The sequence below is a fragment of the Geospiza fortis genome, unplaced genomic scaffold, assembly GCF_000277835.1.
Source record: "Geospiza fortis unplaced genomic scaffold, GeoFor_1.0 scaffold538, whole genome shotgun sequence".
Classification (NCBI taxonomy): domain Eukaryota; kingdom Metazoa; phylum Chordata; class Aves; order Passeriformes; family Thraupidae; genus Geospiza; species Geospiza fortis.
Genome location: NW_005054368.1, coordinates 473,253 through 494,441, shown reverse-complemented (window position 1 = coordinate 494,441; position 21,189 = coordinate 473,253). Strand labels below are relative to the sequence as shown.

The following is a 21,189-nucleotide window of genomic DNA, read 5'->3' as shown; positions in this document are numbered from 1 at the left end:
TAAAGGCCCTTCCAAGGAAACTAAATGAATTCCCAAGCACCAAACCACCTCATGTCATCAGTGAATACAAATTCCTTACACACAAGAAGGCATTTGCGCTAGTTCTCAAACAGCACATTCAGTTCTATTCCCCGGGCAAAGAAGCAAGAACTTCCTGGGAAGATCAGACCCTAAAGTTTACAGGGGATTTGGAGTTACTGCTCACACTGGGACCTAGTGCAGCTGAGAAAGCAGGAGTCTCCTCTGCAGCCTCCTGGGCCTGGGCCTCAGTGCTGGCTGGGCTTTGTCAGGGCTCCTGGGCTGGCACAGGTGAGTCTGGCACACACAGCAGAGCACCTGGTGCCTGTGCCCGGTGGAGGGAGGGCTGCAGAGCCCGGGGGCTCGTGGGGCAGGAGCTGCAGGTGCTGTGCCAGCAGGAACTCTGCCTGTCTGCAGAGCCACACGCAGCTGGGAGTGACCTTTGCTGTCCAGATGCATCTGGCACAGGTTTCAGAGAAGGGGCCACAGCACTGCTAGGGCACAGGAAAGGACAGAAGCTAGCTGGAGCCTAGAATTCCTGTGGAGCTTTGCTCAAAAGCATACTCAGCTGCTGCAGGCTGGCTCTGGGATCCTTGTCCCTTGCTGTGGTGTGCCACGTGTGCTCTCACAGCCTGTGCACACTCAAAGGCTGGCCTGAGTTTGGTGGAGCATGCTTTGTTCCTGTAAGAAACTCAGTTTTCACACCCATTTACAAGAGCTGTGCCCTCGAGCAGAGGGCAGGATTCAGGTCCGTTGTCTTTGCTGACCATGTCCTTTTGAGCTTTCCCACAGCACTGAGTTCTTTCTTCTTATGCTCCTCTTTCACTATTTTCTTTGAGCAGTAACTATTAACTACCACCACTTAGCTGCCAGCCGCTCTACCTCTGTTGACGATGATGAGGAGGAGGAAGATAAGCTACACGCAATGCTATCAATGATCTGCTCTCGGAACCTCACAGCTCCTAATAGGATGAAAGGTTTTTATCCTCCTCCCCCTGTGTCCCAGAGCTCTCTTGCAGCTCCTTCCACTGATGCATACAACAGTGTTGGCATTATTGCAGGGAAAGACATTGCACTCACCCCATGAGATGGGCAGAGAGGCTGGGAGTGGGCTCACAGCCTGTGGGGACTGGGAAGAGCATCTTCCCATCTTCCCTGTCCCTGGATGTGTGTGCTGCTGAGCAGCAAACCTCCTCTCCTCGGGGGCTTCCTGCCCCACCTCCATACAGGCTGGGTACTAGAGCAGGCTCTCAGGGGAGAAGGAGGGAGTGTGACAGCTTGTGATCTCACAGCTGAGGGAGCAGAGTAGGCTGTGTGGAGATGCAGTGCCTGTCTGGGGCCAGTGCTTTCATTCCACTTCCACCATAGGCTGGATGGGCTTCAGAGGATCAGCTGTAAGCTCCACCACCCCTCCACAAATTTGTCATCTATTTCTTCATATTATTTAAGTTGGTATTCTCAAGATGTGTGTGCATTTGGCATCCAGTAGTTTAGCTCTGAATTCTGAGAAGTCCTTGCTTTCTCTTACAGCCTGGACTGGTGGGACTGACTGCAAGAGACAATAATTGCCCTGCATCTCTGTACAGTGCTGAAGTTCTGGGTTAGACAGGGTATGAACAGGTGTTCAAGGAGAGTCTCAATTCTTCCAGGCTGCCCACACACTTATCCCAAGGGAGCAGCCCCTGGAAATTGATAAAGCCCAGCCCAAGTTAATAAAGAGTTCTTGGAAGGCATGGATGGAAACAAGTTCCAAAAATAGTGTTGCCCTTGAAAAAAGACTCTGTTTTAGGAAGTTTTAGTGTGTCCTAACTGATTGTGCCTGAATATGGCCAAAATGGGAAGGAAGGCATTTAACTGCCACATACACATTAACCATAAGGAACACAACTTGGTTTTTAGTCAGTTTATAGGACATGTAAGTTATCCCACTAGAATGGCTGTCAGGTGTCTGCTTTTGGCTATTTAATCTTGAAGGGGATGGTACAGTTAGGGATGTTCCTGGGAATAGCCTGCCTGGGCTGCTGTCTCTCCAGCAGCCCCATCCCATAATGACAACACTGTTGTAGCAGGTTTGCCAGCCATCTGCTTTGACATTTTGCAACATGCTCGACTTTTGCATGTAGCTGAATTTACAGATAACACCACTACAATTAAATAAAAGATGCTGTTCACTCTAATTCTTCACTAATTCAGGTACCTTTCATCTGAATCTTTAGGTTCTGTGGGGTTCTTTCCTTGTTTCTCTAATAAACAGAATAAAAAATTAGAAATGAAAAACCCAATTTTCCTGTCTACAAAGGGGAGGCAAAAACTAATGATCTAAAAATGTTTATCCAGTGGTTTTTATTTGAACCCAATAAGAAGCTGCAATAAAGACTGGGTCATTCAGCTCCTTCCTGAAGAATTAAGGTGAAGAGCATTTTTGCATCACACTTTGTTTTGTGAAATGAAACACACATGACTGCTTCCGCATGAGCCTGTGCTTTTTCTGTTAACAAATGGGTTTACTCCACTCCTCCCTCACCTCTGCCCACTTTCTAATAGGCACTCCTAAAATGCTTTGTGCTACCTTGATTTAAAATGCATGAGATGGTTTGGAATTGCCCCTCCCCACCACTCAACAAATATCTGTTTTAAAAGCACGGCCCAGGGGACTGGATTTTGCTTGTAAATGTTAATTTAGTGGCATACTTTATGACATACATTATTGTATTTGCCTTAATTTTAATCATGGGTGAGCTGAAAGGCCAGTTATTTATTATAAACCAAAAACCCCACGAGTTCAAATGCCAGCTGGGAAGGCTGAAGAGCTGAAGCCAAGCTCTCTGAAGGGAGCTGCTGATTTTTTGAGTTGCCTTTCTGAAGCTGGTTAAAAAGGGAGATAGATTTGGTAGAGCAGGGGTAACTCAGGAAGCTGCACTGTACAGTTGGATCACATACTCCTGTAGAGAGAATCCTTTTATAAATAATGTGGACATCGGCAGGACTGGAACTGTCCTTCTGTGCTGTTTTAGGATCTGGTTCTGAGGGGGAAAGAAGCATCTTCTGAAAGTAACTGACTCTGTTTGCCTTAATTTCTTTCATGCTCCAGCTTTCACTCTGGCTGGACCAGCAGTTCTATGACCGATTCCAGGAAGTGCAAAATGAAATTCTGAGACCTGAATTAAATAGAAGATTGGGCTAGACTATCTCTTCTGGCCATAAATAACATTTCCATAATATTACACAAGAACCAGTTTAGTTGTTACTGCAGCACCCTTTTCTCTATTTACTTGAAACATGAACTGGGATGTGCATGGGCAAGAGAGGGGCAAATGGTGAAGGGGTTTGGCTTCCTGGGAAGGGACCCTGCATAGCATGCTGCAGGTCCAGAGCAGTGATTCTGAGGATGCTGGAACCAAGGCTCAGAGCCTGTTGAGGAGTGAAGCACGAACCATCAGGATGCACAGAAGGAGGAGGGGGAGAGAATGGAAGAGGCTGATGTCCTTCTGTCTTGTTTGGTTTTTCCACAGACACCAGTGAGATGATAGAGATGCAAGGCTTTGGGGCAAACCTGCTGTCGTGGCAGCTGGAGCACTGCAGCCAGGGCTCCTCCTGTATCTCCTGTTCCATGGGCAGCTCTCTCTACGACATTCCCAGCTGCTGCACCTGCATCCACGACAGGTGAGCAGGCTGTGCAGAGCTTACCTGGGCACTGTGTGCATGCCACGGGTAAAAGCAGGAAGGTGTGAGTGGTTGCAGCACTCAAGACAAGGGTGACAATTTTCAAGTAGTTTCTAATATAAAAAGATGAAGTTAGGCAGCAAGAAATTTAGTTTATTAGAACTAACCTATTAAACTGTGCTCAAGCCACATTTTGATAGAAAAATTTCATCTAGTTCTTTTGTCTAGTGTAAAATACTTCAGCTCTGGGAACGTTATCTTTAACAAGTCATTCACAACTGAATGAAGGGCAACAGCTCATTTGACACAGACCTCTACAGTGCACCTGCAGCAATTGTGGCTGTGTGTGCCAGGGGGAAATCTGTCTGGGGGGAGAAATGCTTTAATAAGTGGAGTTTGTTATTACTGTATCCTTTCACTAAATAAATCTTGGTGCAGAGAAAAAATTGCTGTGTGTGGGACACAGGGATCAGCATGAAATTCTTTATGGTCTCTGTCTTCACCACCTGCTCTTATCCTGTTGGTGCCTCTCCACAGAACTCCCCTAAAGATGTTGTGTGAAAGCATGAAGAGGCAGATCATTTCCAGAGCCTTTTATGGATGTAAGTGCAGCTTCTTATATCTGGCCCATGTGGTACCCATATGTTTATCTAAACAACATGGGATGTTTGGCTTAGAAAGCAGTCTGACCCTAAATTCAGGGCAGTAGGGTGGATGTAGCTGCAGTGGCAGGGTTTCAGTATTTGTGGGTTTTGCTGCTGGCAGTGTGAGGAATGGTGCCCAGCGAAGACAGAACAAGTTTTACACGGCAGTGGAATGCACGATGTGGATGTCGCTGGTCTGTGTTGATCTGTTCAACCTTTACTCTGCTGTAACTGCTCATTGTGACACGGTGCAGAGCAGCTCAGCCCAGGCAGGGCAGTCGCTGGCGTGGCCCCGTGGCTGAGCTGTCCCTCGGTGTCCCCCAGGGCTGGCGCACTGCCGGCACCTGTCCACGGTGCGCACGCACCTCTCGGCGCTCGTCAACCACAGCATCGTGCCCCCCGACCGCCCCGCCTGCGCCGCCGCCGGCCTCACCAAGGAGCTCTGGAGCAAGTACCAGAAGGACAGGAAGGTCAGTGACAGTGCCCCAGTGTGCATGCACGGGCTCCACGCTGCTGCGCTGGGCAGGACATCGCCTGCACTGGGCCCCACGAAATATTGAAGGTGTTTGACCACAGGGTCGCTTCTCGACTCATGAGAGAGTCAGTTCTTACAGTCTCTTCTCTCCTTTGCTTCTCTGATGATGGCAAAGATATAAATTATTATCAAAGCAACTGATCTATTCAAATTTAGATTATTTCTGTGGAAGGCATGATAGCCTATATTAGGCTGGATTTCAGCTAAGGTCCTAAAGGCTCAAGCTGCAGAATTTATTTAGTGTTCTGCATGTATTTCACTGTCTTTGTACTCAGTGTGAAGTATCTCTAAGTGTACCTGAGTTAAATACTGATGTATTGCCTTCAACACCTCTTTCTCCTGGCCACTGTAGAACTACAAGGAACTGGAATTACTAAGAAGAGTCTATTATGGTGGGGTCCAGCATGAGATTCGGAAGGAAGTGTGGCCATTCTTGTTAGGTCACTACAAATTTGGCATGGCCAAGAAGGAGATGGACCAGGTAAGCCATAGCTTCCGTGGAATCTGAGTTACATTTGCAGAGTAGGTTTTGTTTTCTGAATAGCTTGGTGTTTATTACTGTGTGATATTCCCAAGGGAAAAACACTACTGAAAACATTGGTAACACATGCTAGCAGAGGGGTTTTGATACTATGTTTTAAAGTCTGAATGTCACTAAATGAGAGTTCTCTCTTTCTTGAAAGTCAGGGAACCTGCATTCAGCTCTGTCTGTGGCATGCACACGCCCTGAGCACACCCTGTGTGCACAAATTTGTCACTTATACAATGGGGGGACATTGACATTTGGATGGGAATTTTACTCACCCTTCTTTTATATGGTGTGTTAGCTGAATTATACTTCAGACTGCTCCTTGAAATAACTACCTTTTCTCCATGGTGCTGCATCTGCATGCATGGACTTTTTCTGGAGATATTGTGTGGTGGTAAAACATTGCTTTTCTGTGACATCACCCAAAGATTGGCTGAACTGGATGGAACAGTAATGAGGTTTGGCCTGGAATATAATTAACACATTAATCTGCTTTTCAGTTAGTGTTATTACCAGGGAGGTAGCACTCATGCAGTAGCTGATTCTGTTCTGGATTAAATTGATAAGGAGGGGTTTATATATCAAAACATTTGGCATTTGCTAACTCCCAATTACTTTACATGCCAAGGGGTAATTTATATCCCTGTGAGCACCTGCAGAGCAGAAGGACAGCCTGACCTCGAGCCTTGCCATGGACAAATCAGTGTCTTGCAAATGGGGCACTACACCAACATTGCCGTGGCAATTTGAGTTGTTTTACTCACAATAATCTTTAAAAGCCAGTTCTGAACACAGATGGAGAAACAGAGCCCTTCACTGTTCAAATTGGGTCACAGTCCAGACTGTCCCCCCTGAATCCAGTCATCTTAGTAGTTGTTTATTATAGATTTTCTGGCTGTAGCGTGTACATCAGGAATGTTCTACTGAGCAGTGCTCCGTTCTTCTTTTAATCTCAGATTTTCAAGAAAGGCAAGGATATTGGAGGTTTCTTGCATAGACTGCATTTTGCTGTCTCTGATCTCCACAAGTATATGAACTATCAGATTTATGATCCATGTGTAGAAATAAAAGGTATGTCTGGAAATGAACAAGAGGACCCAGATGCTTAGTTTTGAGTGGGAGATGTGAAGCCATCTCTCATGGATGCTAGCCCCTTCTCCAAAGGGCATGTGCATTTGTACAGCTAGAACATAGGAGATTTGGCAAGAAGAGATAAATACTGGAGTCTGTATGATAGGAATTACAGTAAATTCATACAGAGATGTTACAAGACAGAAAATATCTGATCTGCAGAACACAGGCTCTTACAGAAGATTTTTCTCCCTGAGTTTGTACCCTACTAACCCAGGGGTACTCCAAATTTACCTGGAATTGTAAGGAGCTACTCAATACCAGTAGTAAACACGAGTAATAGCTGACTCCTCACAGGAATGGGTTGTTGGAGACCTAGTTTACACTGAATGTAGGAGTCTGTTAAATGAGAGACATGAAAACAGTCATAATACCTGCATGTACAGGAACCTCATGTCCTAAACTGAAGTCATTGCAGGTGATTTATCATCTTTGTCTTCTGATGGTATTTTTGCACTCCCAGATGTGGCTGTCCTCCAGCCCTCCACCAACTGTTGTATTTTATGATTTATGACTCGACAGCTACCTCAAGTGACAAAGAGCCTGCAGCTCTTAGCAGCAACGCTCGGGTAGCAGCTCAGCCAGCTCACAATTGTGCTTTCCCTTCAGCTCTTGACAAGTGACAGAGTAGTAAAATTGCTACATGCCCTTAATAGCTCAGGGGGCTTTCTGTGGCTGTCTTTCAAAAGAGAAAGCCAGCAGTGACAAAGATCTGGTTTATTCCTGTGGTGCCCAGTGTGGATAGATTTGGCCATGCACAATGCAGCCACAGGACGGGGCTGTGGGAGCTGGGATCCAGAGTTTCTCCTGGGATCTGACTCTGTACAGGCTGGTGTCTATGAACCTGTGACATGGAATTCTTCACAAGGACTACGTTAGAGATGGACCAGAGGAGTTGGAAGGAGGTGTGATAGAATTAGGGATGATGCAGGTAGAGGCAGTGCTTTCTCCATAGACTGCATCTGACTTCTGTGTGAGGTTTGACATGACATCTTCTGTCTTGCCCTGGTCCCTGTCACAGTGGCACAGTGCTGTTGGTAGTGTATACACCTGCTTATATAGACCCTTTCTGGTGCCTACAGTGTTATTAATGCCCTGCATTTAATACCCAACACCTGAGTACTCCTCTCCAGTCACGGGGATGTGCTGCTGCAGCAAGAGGGCCTCAGCACCCCTTGGGCTTTCAGTCTGAGACCCTGCAGCTGCCTGAGAGCTGTCCCTCCTGTTTCCTCCAAGTGTCAGTGCCTTCTGGCAAGGAGGGCAGGGTCTCAGGACGTGTCTCTGTCTGCAGGTGGACGCAGACATTGCTCTGAGGTACCAGAAGGTGATGGCTGAGTGGAAGGCCTGCGAGGTCATAGTGAAGCAGCGAGAGAAGGAGTCACACTCAGCCACGCTGGCCAAGTTTTCATCGGGCAGCAGCATTGACAGCCACGTCCAGAGGCTCATCCACAGGGACTCCACCATCAGCAATGATGTAGGTACTCCCTGCCCACTCACCATCTGGGGTGGGCAGTGCTCAGCATTTGCAGAGGTGCAGCCCCAGGAGGCAGAGACGGAGGTTAACACAGCTCCTGAATCCTGGGCAGAGATTGGAGCTGTGATGTGCCCATGTTAGAGTGAAGAGCAGGCCTGAATTTTGGCTAGTCTAGAGCTGTTCTTAAGCAGGACGTGCCTAAGGGGCTCTGAGGCTCACCTAGGAAGGCAGATCCCCTGTCAGCAGAGGAACAGCTCTCCAGATCTCCTCCTTGTAGCTCCTTTAGTCCGACCCAGCACGGAGCAAATGATGGCTGCTGTTGAGGTGTGTGTTTGGTTTTGCAGGTGTTTATTTCTGTGGATGAAACAGACTCGGTGGAGCAGGACCCCAGGGGGCAGGAGGAGCCCGCGCTGACGGCGCCGCCCGCGGCCGCCGAGTTCGACTCGCCCGACTCGGGGCTGCCCTCGTCCCGCAACTACTCGGTGACCTCGGGCGTCCTGTCCAGCATCGACGACGGCCAGGGCGGCTCCTTCGAGGATGGGCCCGAGGAGGAGGGCAGCGCCGAGGGGGGAAGGAGCGGGCAGAGGGCCCAGCCGGGGCTGCTGCAGCCGCAGGACTCTGTCCCAGAGCAGCAGCTGGGCTCCCAGCTGGGCTCCCAGGACTGTTTGGTGGATGTCGCCTCGGTCTGCGCTGCGTCCTACACAGTAGGTCACCATGAAGCACCATCATCTCTCTGCACAGCGTTGCCTTTTTAGCAAACACTGGTACTTTTTCAGATAGGATTTAATGAGAGAGAGTCCCAAACTAGAACTACAGCGGGTGGGATGAGAACTGAGGATTTTTCCATCCAAATCTTTTCATCTGGATTTTGAGCTAGAGTGGAAATAAGGCTGCAAGAAAAATTTGGGTGTTTTTTTTAAGTAGGAGAACAAGACAATCAGTGTGGTACATTTCTAGCAGTTAGAACTTCCAGTGCCTGGGGGTGTGGACAATGTACTGCTTGTAAGATTCTAATATTATTTAAATCAAGCTAAAACCTCCATCTAGTCAAACGGAACCACAACCTAAATCTAGATTCGAGATGCCGCCACCTCTGTTACTTTTGCTGTCACCCAGCAGCATAGTTTTTGCTTCTCTCTGCTGAAGTTATTTAGCTGGAAATAGCCATTTGGAAATAAGACAGGTTTGGCACATTTCCCAGTGAAAACAAATGTGTTTTACCTGGCATTTTTGACAGTAATTGAGTATTTCGATGCCCTCATCTGCTCAGAGTGTAATTGTACTGTTTCTGGTTTGGTGATTCTCAGAGGAAATTTGCACAGAGTCCTAGGAATGCTGTAAACTTGGCATATCTAACTAAAACTTCTCTGTTCTAGATAGAGTTATTGGACACTGTTGCCTTAAATTTGCACAGAATTGATAAAGATGTCCAGAGATGTGACCGGAATTACTGGTATTTCACTGCTGAGAACCTGGAGAAGCTCCGAAATGTCATGTGCAGGTAATGAGCTTGTAAACCCAACTACTTTCACATTTCTGTCACAATCCATAAGCTAATCTATAAACTGTGATAATATGCAAATAACAGTCAATAAGAATTCTCACAAATGACTTTAAAACAACTTGCCAGAAGGATGGCAGGTTAGAGCATGGGTCCAAGTTTGGAATGCAGGTTTGAGAAGATTTCTCAAGGGACAGACCCTGTTTTAGAGAACAGTTCTCTGAATGTACTCTGAGGTTTGGGTCTCTCCTGATCAAGATGATACCTCCATGCTCAGAGGGCCACTTTATCCAGGCAGCAAACAGTAAAGGGCTGTGAAATACTCTGGGAAGAGTCAGAAGGTTCTGAGACTCACGCCTTCAGCAGCTGCTTAGGATTTGATCTTACATATGGAATCAGCCTTCAATACAAGGATTTCTTCTTTCCACAGCTATGTCTGGGAGCACCTAGAAGTTGGTTATGTCCAAGGCATGTGTGACCTCCTGGCTCCTTTGATGGTTATTCTTGACAATGGTAGGAAGGGTTTTCCTTTGGGACATGCTGGTATCCTTAGTGAGGCCTTTCCTTAGAAATGCTGTTTCAGAAGGAGTTGTCTGCATTAACCAGGGCTGGGTCACCAGCAAAATCAAACCTACAGCTCCTGATTTGTTTTTTCCACCCATGGCTGTTGAAATGGCTAAGATTAGTGTCTTGGGGCTGCCCTGTCAATCACTGACTTCCAGATTAAATTTTACCAAAGTTAGTAAAATTACTGTGTCCTGGAAGTTGCTGATGCTGAAAAGTCAACTGCAGGCTGGAATCTTTGAAACATAACTAGTAAAAATGGTCCAGAGTCAGGAACCAACCTCTCTTTCACCTAAATTCTGGGATTCAGAGAACAGCAAAGGGGAAGACCCTGTTTTTCCCAAGCCCTGCAGTTCTATTATTTTGGTTCAAGAAGTCCCACAATTGCCAGCACTGAGTGTCTGCCTTGTCCCTGCAGATCAGCTGGCCTACAGCTGCTTCAGCCACTTGATGAAGAGGATGAGCCAGAACTTCCCCAACGGAGGTGCTATGGACACACACTTTGCCAACATGCGGTCCCTCATCCAGGTGAGTCTGGTCTGAGGGGATCTGAAGGAAGCCAAGGCTGTGCCAGAGGCTCAGCACTCACCTGATGCCACAGTGAAGGGCAAGAGCTCCAAGGAGTGGGGCTCAGGTGTGACTTCAGGGCTGGGGAGGAGGAGTTGTGAGTGGATTTGTAGAGTTACAGCCTGAGAGCAGGGGGGGAGGTGGAGATGGACATTTGCCACTTGTTGGAAATCAGCAGGATCTTCACCTTGTTTCTTGGCCCTTTAAAGTCATGGTGAGGATCAACTGTGACTCCTCAGCTCAGCACTGAGTCAGGGCACCCAGGTCACAGCACTGAACACACAGCAAAGGGCTGTGCTTGCTGAGCAGCTGCTCTGGCCATGGGATGAGGAGCAGAGGGGGTCCAGCACCTCTGACCTTGGCTGCTTTCAGACCACATCCTGACAGCTGATGTTTTCCATTCTAGATTCTGGACTCAGAACTTTTTGAATTGATGCACCAGAATGGAGATTACACTCATTTTTACTTCTGCTATCGCTGGTTCCTGCTTGACTTTAAAAGAGGTAATAATGTTCTGTGCCTGTAGTTTAGGGTTGTGTAGAACTGTAGCAGCTCTGTGTTTGGGTGTGAATGTCTGTCAGGACGGTGAGGGGCAGCTGGGATCACTGGAGAGTTTGTAGCCAGGAAAGGTAATGCAGCTCTGAGATGAAACAGCACTGGAACAAGTCCAGGCTTAGAAAGAGGAGTGCAAATTCCTGATGATGTGATTGAAACCAAGTTCCCGCCCAGTGCAAATGCCTGTTTGCTCAAAAAGGTGATCCCATTTGTCTGTGAGCTTTGATACCTCCTGTCTCATCCTTGTGGTGACAAGGAGCAGCTCAGCAATAGCTGAGGAGCTGCTGTGCTTGGAGTGAGGGGCCTTGTGTGGTGTGGGAGCAGCCGTGGTCCCAGGATCCTTGCACAAGCACACTCCACAGAGTGTTGGTGCTGACAGGCCCACTGCAAAGCCAGGATACCCCTGGGCACACGTTCAGACCTGCAGCCTGTCACGGAGCCCTGCAGAACAGCCAGGCCTCCTGTGCTGCTCTCACGTGGTCCCCGTGGTTCGGGTTCCTTCCTGGGCTTGGCTCTGCAGCACCCCCCCCTCCAGGCTGTGGTAATTGTTCTTTAAGCCAGTTCTGTGCCCTACGTGCACAAGTGACAGGAGTTGGCTAAAGGAGAGGGGGAGAGGGAAAGGAGGAGTCTCCAGGGTCTGTTCATGTCTAAGGCCTGTAGACAGTGGTGAGAGAGGAGGGACATGGCCAGTTGAATAATCAGATGCTCTTGTAATGTTTATTCCCATTCAGAATTGTTGTACGAGGATGTATTTACAGTGTGGGAAGTTATTTGGGCAGCAAAGCACATCTCTTCAGAACATTTTGTCCTTTTCATTGCCTTAGCACTTGTGGAAGTTTATCGAGAGATTATCCGTGATAACAACATGGACTTCACTGATATTATCAAGTTTTTTAATGGTAAGAGCCATTTTGATAAAAAGTAATGAGACTTTGCTCCTTCTCCCTTCCTGAGACTGTCTGGTGCAGTTCTTGTTGTGACAAACTCATGATCATTTTAAGCTCTGAGTCTCAATGCCAGGTCCTGCAGCACAAGGGATTAATCCACTTCTTCTGTCTTTAATTCTCCAAAACCAACCCCCTGGAATGTTCTGGGATTGCTGCTTGTTACAGTAATTAATTATTGCTAATGCTACATGAATATCAGTGCCAGGGCAGGAGGGTGGTGCTGAGAGTTAAGATGTTTGTCTGTGTCTCTTAGAAATGGCTGAGCACCACGATGCTGCAGAGATCCTGAGGATAGCCAGAGACCTCGTCTACAAAGTGCAGACACTGATTGAGAACAAGTGACCATGGACAGGCTGTGCCTGGGGCCTCGCTGTGAGCCACTGGATGGAGCATTCCTTGCACTGTAATTCCAAATGGTGTTTTAATTGCATCTTCCATGTAATGTAATAAATAGTGAGGAGATAGTAACAGACTTTTAAAACCCAAACTTTCCCTTCACCAGATGAGGTTGGTGTTTGATAGTCCTTGTTACACTGACTTTGTATTTCTAGACAAAATCTTTTTGCATTCTCTATTTCCTCCTCTAGAAGACATCTGCCTACATCTTTGCGATGTTCAAAGGGGGGATTTGACAAACTGCAACATTTCTGTTTTGACTTACTGCACCTGTAAAGCCTGGATGCACCTTGTGTGCTCTGCCAGAAGCTGCTGTGGAGGCAAGGCTGGGCCCAGTGTTGCAAGCACTGGATGGGGTCCTTGGAGGAGCATGGTCCTGGCCTCACTGTCTTTGCCTTGAACACGGAAGAGAATGTGTCTGAGCTCGTGTTGCTAAAACATTCGAGTTTGTATTTAGCAGTGATTAAAGCTGTTAAGGTTTCTGGCTGGGAGAATGGCCTTAACCTAAATGCCACAGTTCATGGGAGCAGTGATGAGCTCATGAGCTAAAACACCAGTCTGGCCTCGGCTGACTGGCTCTCACTGCTCAGTCTCCATGGCCCACACAGACCTGCCTTTGTTTTGCTTTGCAAACTCACCCTGTGGCCAGTCGCAGCTGCCAGGCCCTGCCTGTGCTGCTCAGGTGAGCAGGTTCAGCCCACAGACAGGCCCCTGCTCCCTGGGCTGTGCAGGGCCATGGATGCCCATGCCATGGAGAGCAGATGGCAGTGCCCAGCCTCCCCCGATCCCTCCGTGCACACTCGTCCTCCTCCCTGCCCTGCAGACACTGAGCAGCCCCTGCCAGGGAAGGAGCTGGAGTTCCTGGGGGGCTCTGAGCTGCTGCTGCAGCCCCTGCTCGGGTGTGGAGCCCTCTGTGTGCCCCAGCCCCCTGCCCAGCCCTGTGTGTCTGTCCACTTGAAAACTGGAAAAGTATTTTTTAAAAGAATGAGAAGAGCGAGAAAAACCTCCAACTCCCAGAGCCCAGGGAGTGATGGATGTACAGATAATACTGCACTATTTTCCTCTGGTATGTTGGGAATGTTCTGTACAGCTGTTTCACACAAATGCAATCTGTGAACTTTGCTGTATTTGTTAGAACATTCTGTCTGATTGGATTTTATCAATGTTGTGTATTATTTATTTTTGTTGAGAGCAGACTATTCTCTTTATTGCTCAATTATTTATGTTTAAATGTAACTTATGAATAAATACTTATCATCAAGGCATCCCATGGAGCTCTTTGGGAGCTATTTCTCTCCCCCAGAGGTGACTGCAGCCACAGAACAGGGATGAGGCTGTCTGGGAGGAAAGGGCAAGATGTAATTAATGTTTCTCTGATGAGCTGCATGGGCTGTAGTGCTCAAGGCAATAAATAGGTCACCATTACGTAGACTCCCGAGGTCCCTTAAATTACTTTAAGGGCAGTTTTCATGTACCCGCTGGCTGAGCCTGAGCCAGCCCAGCCCAGGAACAGAAATGGACTTATCACAAGTGTTAAAAAGTAAGTTTCATCCTGAAATTTTAGGCCTGATTGTGCTGCAGCTGCATTGAATCCAGCTGAGCTGCTGGACTTCCAGGAGGGATCCTCCTCCATCACTCCCAGTCCTTGTTCAAACCCCTTAAACTCCTCTGGCTATGTCTCCTCTGCAGCAGGGATGGTCCCTCCTCCGTCTCACCTGGCTGCTTGGCTGCTAGTGGCAGTTTTTACAGCAGTGTTCCAGGTTTTTAGGCTAAATAGGTCTGCCTGGAGATGAGTCCCTGGGGAGTTACAGAACATTTCCCCATTCCACCATAAAAAGGCCCAAGGAAGGCCTCTGTGTGCTGGGGTGGGTGCAGCTCTTCCTCAGACACTGCTTGTTCCAGCTGCTAATCAGGTATTTATCCCTATCAACAAGGATCAGCCCTTTATGAAGTGCATCCAAGGACATGTTGGCCTAAATAAACTTCCAGTGTCCTTGTGTCCTCTGTGTTCACCTGTCTACATGGTGAGACTGGGGTGGGCAGGGCACCTGAGCACCACAATTGGGGTTACAGCTGGTTCTTGTCCTTCTGTCCTTCCCACACGTCCCCACCATGTCCTTGGCACAGCCTCAGTAATTTTTAATGCAGTTATTTAGACCCTGGTGCTCCCCCCAGCCCCTCTGCCTGAGCCCACCTGGGGTCCAGCCCCAGCCCCTGCCCCAACACCACCCTGGGGTTTGACTTGCCCAGTGCTGGATCCACGTCTGTCACATCCACTGCTGGAGACCCTGGGGCTGCAACTTCAGCACCTGCAGGAGAGAGAGAGTTCCAGGTGAGGCAGGGGTGGCCGTGCTGCTCAGCCCATCCCTGCTGGCCCTGTGCAGCCCCAGCCCACAGCACAGGAGGGACAGACTCCCCGGTGGGGCTGCCCAGGAGGGCTGGGAGAGTCCAGCAGGAGTGTCCCGGGCACCAGGCTGCTCTGCTGGGCCTCGGTGGGGCCCCTCTGCCCTGCAGCAGGGCTGGGATGGGCTCCTCAGCAGGAGAAGGGCACGGGACAGGGCACAGGACACGGCACCACTTCCTGAGTTCTCACAGATTGCTGAAGCTGCAAAGGCTTTGCTTTCCCCTGCAGCACTGCTGGATCCTCGGGACACTCTGTGCCTGGTCTGGGTGAGCTCCAGCCCCGCGGATCCGGAGGCAGGGAAAGCTTTGCTCTTCAACTGGGAAATCACAAGCAAAGTGAGGGATCTGCATGCAAAGCATAGGGAAGCAAATGCAGAAACCTGTTTCCGATTTCAGTGCATGTTTATTTCAGTTTTATATTTATTTCAGGCAAGTGCTTATTACATGGATATCATTCATGTTGGATACCTAAATTCTGGAGCATGAAGAGCCAGTATTGTACAGCTGAATAGTAAAAATACAATATGTACAAAATTAGTTGCTTTTTCACATAGCAGATGTATCCAAACACATAAAAATCTTTACAGTCTAATTTGTCAATATTCAGTATTTCAGGAAATTGGTAACACAGTGACACGTCCTCACTGTAAACACAGACTGCACCTGCCCAGGTGAGCGCAACACGGGGGCTCCTGTGAGGTGCAGGGAGAGACGGGGGCTCCGGGCCAGCGATGGCAGCGACTGGGCTCAGTCAGCAGCTCCAGGGACACATTCCTAATGCAGGCAGCACAGCGAGACAAAATAAATAAATAAATGCTTTAGGCAGGAGGGGGGGTCGCATGCGGTGACAGAGCAGGGAGTCCCCGCTCCCACCACGGCTCCTCACCCAGTGATGGCCAGGCTGGGGCCTGAGCAGAAGCCAATAAATGGTTGGGTGGTCGCAGCCAGCCCCTGCCCTCGGGCTCTGCCAAGCCCCACAGCCTCCTGGCTCCGGCTGTTAAGGCGTATCCATAAGGCATCACACAGGGCTCTGGCACAACCGGCACGGGGCTGTGCCTGCCACAGCAGCACAGCCTGGGGAGGACCTGCCTGCCTGCCTGCCTGCCAGGGACAGCCTCAGAGACGGGCTGGGAGTCTGGGGCCCTTCCCTGGTGGTGACTTTGCTCCCTCACACTCAAGTTCCTATTCACAGCACAAGGAATGGGTGAATCAATGGGCCTCATCCAGAGCTAGAGCAGAACCAGCCATGCCGTTCTGATGAGGAGCACCATGACATCCCACCAAATCCCAGCAGGGAACAGCCCTGTCCCTGCCCTGACAGTGCAGGGACAGAGGCCATGGGGTCTTCCTTCACTGATCAGCAGCCTCAGGCAAGGAGTGAGCCAGCCTGGAAACAGCCAAAGACAACCTCTGCCAAGCCTGCACCATCCAGTGCTGGGCTTGGACTGGTATTTTAATAGTTCAAGTTTGGATTATCAAGTTCTGTATAACAGGGACAGAAAGAAGCCATGACTGATTCTACCCACAGCCTATTTTCCTCGACACTAAACATCTGCTTCTAACAACTGATGTTTCACTCAGGGAGGAAATAACCTAAAGACAGTGTTATAACCCATTTTAATCTGTCCCAAATTATAACAAGGGATGGAAAACAGGCCATAAGTATGAGGGTTTTCCTCTCCTCACCCCCATAGCTTTTAGAATCAAAATAAGACTGAAATGAACAACTGTTCAGAAAAAGATGTGCCAAGTCTCAGAGGAGCCTCACCTGTGAGTGCTCAGAGCTGCCCACCTCCACACCAGCTCCAGGAGCCCTCTGCAGCAGCCATGTATCTAACTAAGCTAATTAAGCAAGTGCCTAAACACCCAGACAGGCTGAGCCTAAGTCCTGCTCAGGTAAACAGAGGTCACCTGGTTCATCTGGCCAAGGCTGCTCACCCCACAGACACAGTGGGGACACTGGATACCCATCACAGAAAGCAAAGGGACCAAACAAGCACTGACCACATCATCACAAGGGGCAGAAGACACCTTCCCCCCCGACCTCTGGCACACGGGAGGTCCCCAGAGCCCCTTGTACCCACCCAACCTGGAACAGTTCTCACTTTTTTTCTTTAAATGCAAAAAACGCCCTCAGGATGCAAACCAGTCCAAAGAGACACAGGCTACATACAAAAACCAGACACAATAAGCCTTGCATTGCATGTCTACAGGAATCTACCAGGCGTGCGCACGGACAACCACACTGACACCGACACAGCAGCGACACCTCACCTCCACCTAAACCACCCAAAGGCATTTTTTTTGTTTCTTTTGTTACAGAAGGCCACTTTGAAATAAAACAAAGAAAAAAAAAAGACAAGGAGCCCAACAGCAGCGGCAGCAGCCGGCTCAGTGGGATGATGAACGCTCTGAACATGCCATGGGCACCTCGAGAGCAGAGGCCTCTGCAAGGGCCATCCCCTCTGTCCAGCTCTGCTCAAGAAACCAAAACCCAGCCATGCCAGTGGCCGGGGGCCCAGTGGTGACACTGGAGCCCTTCTGGCCTGGACACCCAACACTCGGCCCCAGCACAGACAGACAGATGGACATACACACACGCACATGCAGAAAAACCCCAATGGCAGCAGCTTGGCTCCAGCCTTTCTTTCCCCATGTGAAATGTGGGTCCCCAGCTGCCCCCAGGGACACACGAGGGTCCCCAGCTGCCCCCAGGGACACACGACCCGCTGCCTCTCGGATCCCACGCAAACAACTGCAGAGAACACGGGAAATCAGATCACTTCCCTTCCTAAGATAAACTACACAGATCTGGCAAATTTTTACTGGTGAGGTCAGGAATACATTCCTGTATCTAAAGTGTCAGCGTTAAGAGCTCTTTTGAGGATCATTTTAAAGCAGCAGTTTGGGCTCTTTGCCCTCCGCCTGCCCCTCCCTGGCGGGTGAGCTGGCAGTGGCTTTGGCAGGCACTGCCCAGCACGAGGTTCCCCGAGGCCACCCTGGGCCTCTGTGCCCACACACCTGCCCAGCTGCCAACACCCCTGGCCGTGCTGCCTGAGCTCCAAGCACAGCTCCAGGTCCTGAGCACCATTTGGCTGTTGGCAGCAGGACATGGAGCATGTGGGCTGCAAGGGCACCTGCCCTCGGCAGAACCACCTCCACTGACCAACAGGCTCCAAGCCAGGTGTGACAGGACAGAAAACCCTCTCAAACTACTATGCAGAAACCCCATTTTCTATTGTTTCTGTGGCATGGTTACCAATAACTAATATTATTCAACAACAGAAGAGATTTCTTGTAAACTTCATATATTTATTGGTTTTTTGGGGGACAAATCAGATCTTATGAATCCCCAAGTGTACATATATATTTATATATAGCTTTCTCCATAGGGAAAACATATATCAAAGGAGGAGAGACATTCCTAAAGTGCCCCTTGTCATACAGTACTGAATGGGATTTCTAAGAGCATCAGTGTAAATCCAAAGTTTCTGAGCAGGAATAACAGAGGTGGAAAAGGAAGGGCTGTGGCCGCTCTTCTTCCCACAGAACAGAGAGAAGTTCGCTGACTTTAAAAAACAAAAAGAAAAATCCCAAAGAATGTTTCTGGTAGCCCTGAAAAAGGCAGATGGGAAGAGGTGTACACACAACATCTGGAGGAGCTCCTGGGCAGGCCAAGAGGGATGTTCCTAACGGGGAGGCCAATGCCTATGAAGGGGATCAGACAGACAGACTGCATGGCACAATTCCAAGGGGAAAGAAAAACTGGCCAAGACACAGGACTGGGCAAGGCAGGGGCACTCTTTGCTCTAAACCATAAAGGAGTAGAGGATGAGGTCAGCAGCACCCCTGTCCATACAGCACAGGCCATTCAGTAACCCAGCAGCAAGCTCATCTCCCTGGGGCTCAGCCAACACTCCTGCATTGAGCACATTCTCAACCTGGCCCCTTCTCCTTCAACGAGGAGAATTTGTTCTTTTGTGAGTTGGAACAGTAAAAAAAGGCAGAAGCACAGGTCCTCCCCCTCCTGACACTGCTGCAGAGGGCAAAGCCACTCTCCCTCCCGAGAAGGGAGCGACCCTGTTACACATACTCAGCGTTGAGGAGTTTCTGATGAGGAGAAACTGAGCCATACCCAACCCTATGTCTCAAATACTGGCACACAATGGCCTCCTTGGCAAAGCACCTGCAGGGACAGAGGACAACAAAGTCCTTGCAATTCTGGGAATACCCCAGTGTTAATGATGCACTGGAATGAGAACAAATGATCTGCTTAAATGGCATTCTATTAAAAGAAATCCTTCGAGGCTTGTCCATTCTGCAGGAGCTGTGCTGGCAAGCACAGCCAAGACCTTCCTGAACTAAAGAATGCATGAAAGAAAAATAAAACAAGTGGTAACTGAGATTTTATGAACAGACTTCACAGAATTCCCAGTGACACCTGCTCAGAAGGCACAATCACCCCTGACCTCTGCAGTCACTTGTCCTGCCTCCAGACCAGTTTTATCTGGGGACAGTATGGAACAGGCAGATGTTCTCAATTACATCCCTGACACTGCTCACACCAGTCCCCAACAGGCTGAAGTCCTGCTAGAGTCAACAGGTCTTTAGGACAGAGTATGGATGCTGTTTTCCTGCACGAGACCCCACAGCTACCGTGAGCTGCTCAGCCACCCCCTCCTCTCCCAAAGCCCTGGGCAGATGCGGGACCATCCTCCCCTCCTGCCCCAGGAGAACAGCCGCTGCCTACAGCAGCACTCTGCCTGCAGTAAGGACTGTGGAATACTTGTTTTAAAAAGAGAGGAAGACAGAATGGAGATCATTCACAGCAGCAGCTACACACACTGTGCAAGGACCAGAACATCCAGAGAGCAGCACAACACGTCCTAAGCAGCCTCCTGGGCAGGCTGGCAGGTACCAGCAGAGCCAAACAGCAATCCTCCTCTCCTGGCTCTCTGGGATTTGCCACTGACCTCAGACAGGTCTGCCCCAACCACCGGGAAGGGGGAACGGGAGGGTCCTGAGGGATGAGGGTTCTTTGGTGCACGTCTCATGGCCAGACACGAGCTCTCACACTGATCTCCTGCAGCAAACCCTTATCCTGCATAAGGAGAGAGTGCTTCCCTGTCAAAGGGAACAAAGCTGCTTGAACTGCCTGTGCTCTGGAAGGGAACCACATCCCCTTTTATCCCTTTTGAAACCCACCGGCTCCCACACCAAAGCGTGGTCAGGACAGAACAAACTAACAAACATTAACCCATGCAGCAAATCTACCTCATTTCTCTATGTCTTCTTGTCCCAGGTTCCATTCACCAGGCCACAGCAACGCCCTGCAAGCTGCCAGCACAAAGTGTGTGCCTCTGCCAAACAACAAACCCAAGAAACCTGGGGGGAGCTTGGACCGGCAGGAGGGACCCTGACCAGGGCCATGCCATGCACAGAGATCTGCAAAACCAATTATTGCATCAGCAAACCAAGCCAGACAAAATACAAATTCCCCCAAAAACATCCAAACAAAGCATTGTCAATCATTAAAATAATAAAAACCAGTATTTTTTGGACATAGCTATAAAATCAAGTCATTTATAAAATGGCAACAAATCAAGTCTGGTTGTGTATTCTTTTTCCTTTTATTAGACAGGACAGAGAATTTCCTTAAAATGCCATAACAAGTCACAGTGATTTTAGATGGTTTTTGAAATGTAATATATTGATGGGAAATACCTTTAACATGGTTTGACTCGTGGTTTGTTGTTGGGGGTTTTTTGTCACTGTACTCTGGTCCACCAAACCATCTATCTTATAGTTTCTTGTTTAGAGAGGACACTCTGGCTTCTTCCTCCAAAAATGAATTTTGTCTCATAATCCTGCAAAATAATCAACCTTACAAAAGGCCTTCAAATGTTATATTTATATATATATATGTATATACATATATATATACACACACATACACACATATATATAAATATAGACTTCTATGATTTTTTTTCCCATTCTACGCAATGTCTCAATAAAGAGATCAGCAATTTTTATTCTACAAAGAAGCAACACATAATAGGGCAAAATTAAAGTCTTAAGAACATCATATCCATAGTTCACTCATTACACATAAAAGGAAAAAAGTCACCATGAACAACTGTCTTTGAAGTCTCTCAGCGGCGCGGCCCCAGGCACGGCGCGGCCCCGTCCCAGCAGCAGGCTGGGTGTAGGGACAGGCCGGGCATGGGGACAGCCTGGGCACTGGGTCAGCCCGGGCACC

The 21,189-nt window shown here is 48.8% G+C and overlaps 2 protein-coding genes across 6 annotated transcripts in view; one reads left to right on the top strand and one right to left on the bottom strand.

Moving 5' to 3' along the window:
- SGSM2 (small G protein signaling modulator 2) overlaps positions 1-13,789 on the top strand; it is a 36,840-nt gene extending 23,051 nt beyond the window's left edge. For 2 of the 5 annotated variants that reach the window (XM_031059788.1, XM_031059784.1), the window contains 13 exons: positions 861-995; positions 3,531-3,681; positions 4,219-4,283; positions 4,650-4,795; positions 5,213-5,341; positions 7,812-7,994; positions 8,339-8,698; positions 9,371-9,495; positions 9,926-10,008; positions 10,478-10,587; positions 11,033-11,129; positions 11,913-12,080; positions 12,382-13,789. In XM_031059788.1, coding sequence (XP_030915648.1) covers positions 861-995; positions 3,531-3,681; positions 4,219-4,283; positions 4,650-4,795; positions 5,213-5,341; positions 7,812-7,994; positions 8,339-8,698; positions 9,371-9,495; positions 9,926-10,008; positions 10,478-10,587; positions 11,033-11,129; positions 11,913-12,080; positions 12,382-12,470 — 1,841 coding nt within the window. In that variant the 3' untranslated portion in view covers positions 12,471-13,789. The remainder of the gene's footprint in view (positions 1-860; positions 996-3,530; positions 3,682-4,218; positions 4,284-4,649; positions 4,796-5,212; positions 5,342-7,811; positions 7,995-8,338; positions 8,699-9,370; positions 9,496-9,925; positions 10,009-10,477; positions 10,588-11,032; positions 11,130-11,912; positions 12,081-12,381) is intronic. The other 3 variants (XM_031059785.1, XM_031059786.1, XM_031059787.1) reach the window with 3 other exon arrangements.
- A 7,170-nt stretch (positions 13,790-20,959) lies between these two features.
- The window catches only part of MNT (MAX network transcriptional repressor), a 23,089-nt gene continuing 22,859 nt past the window's right edge, over positions 20,960-21,189 (bottom strand). The window contains 1 exon segment of the mRNA XM_031059767.1: positions 20,960-20,964. Coding sequence (XP_030915627.1) covers positions 20,960-20,964 — 5 coding nt within the window.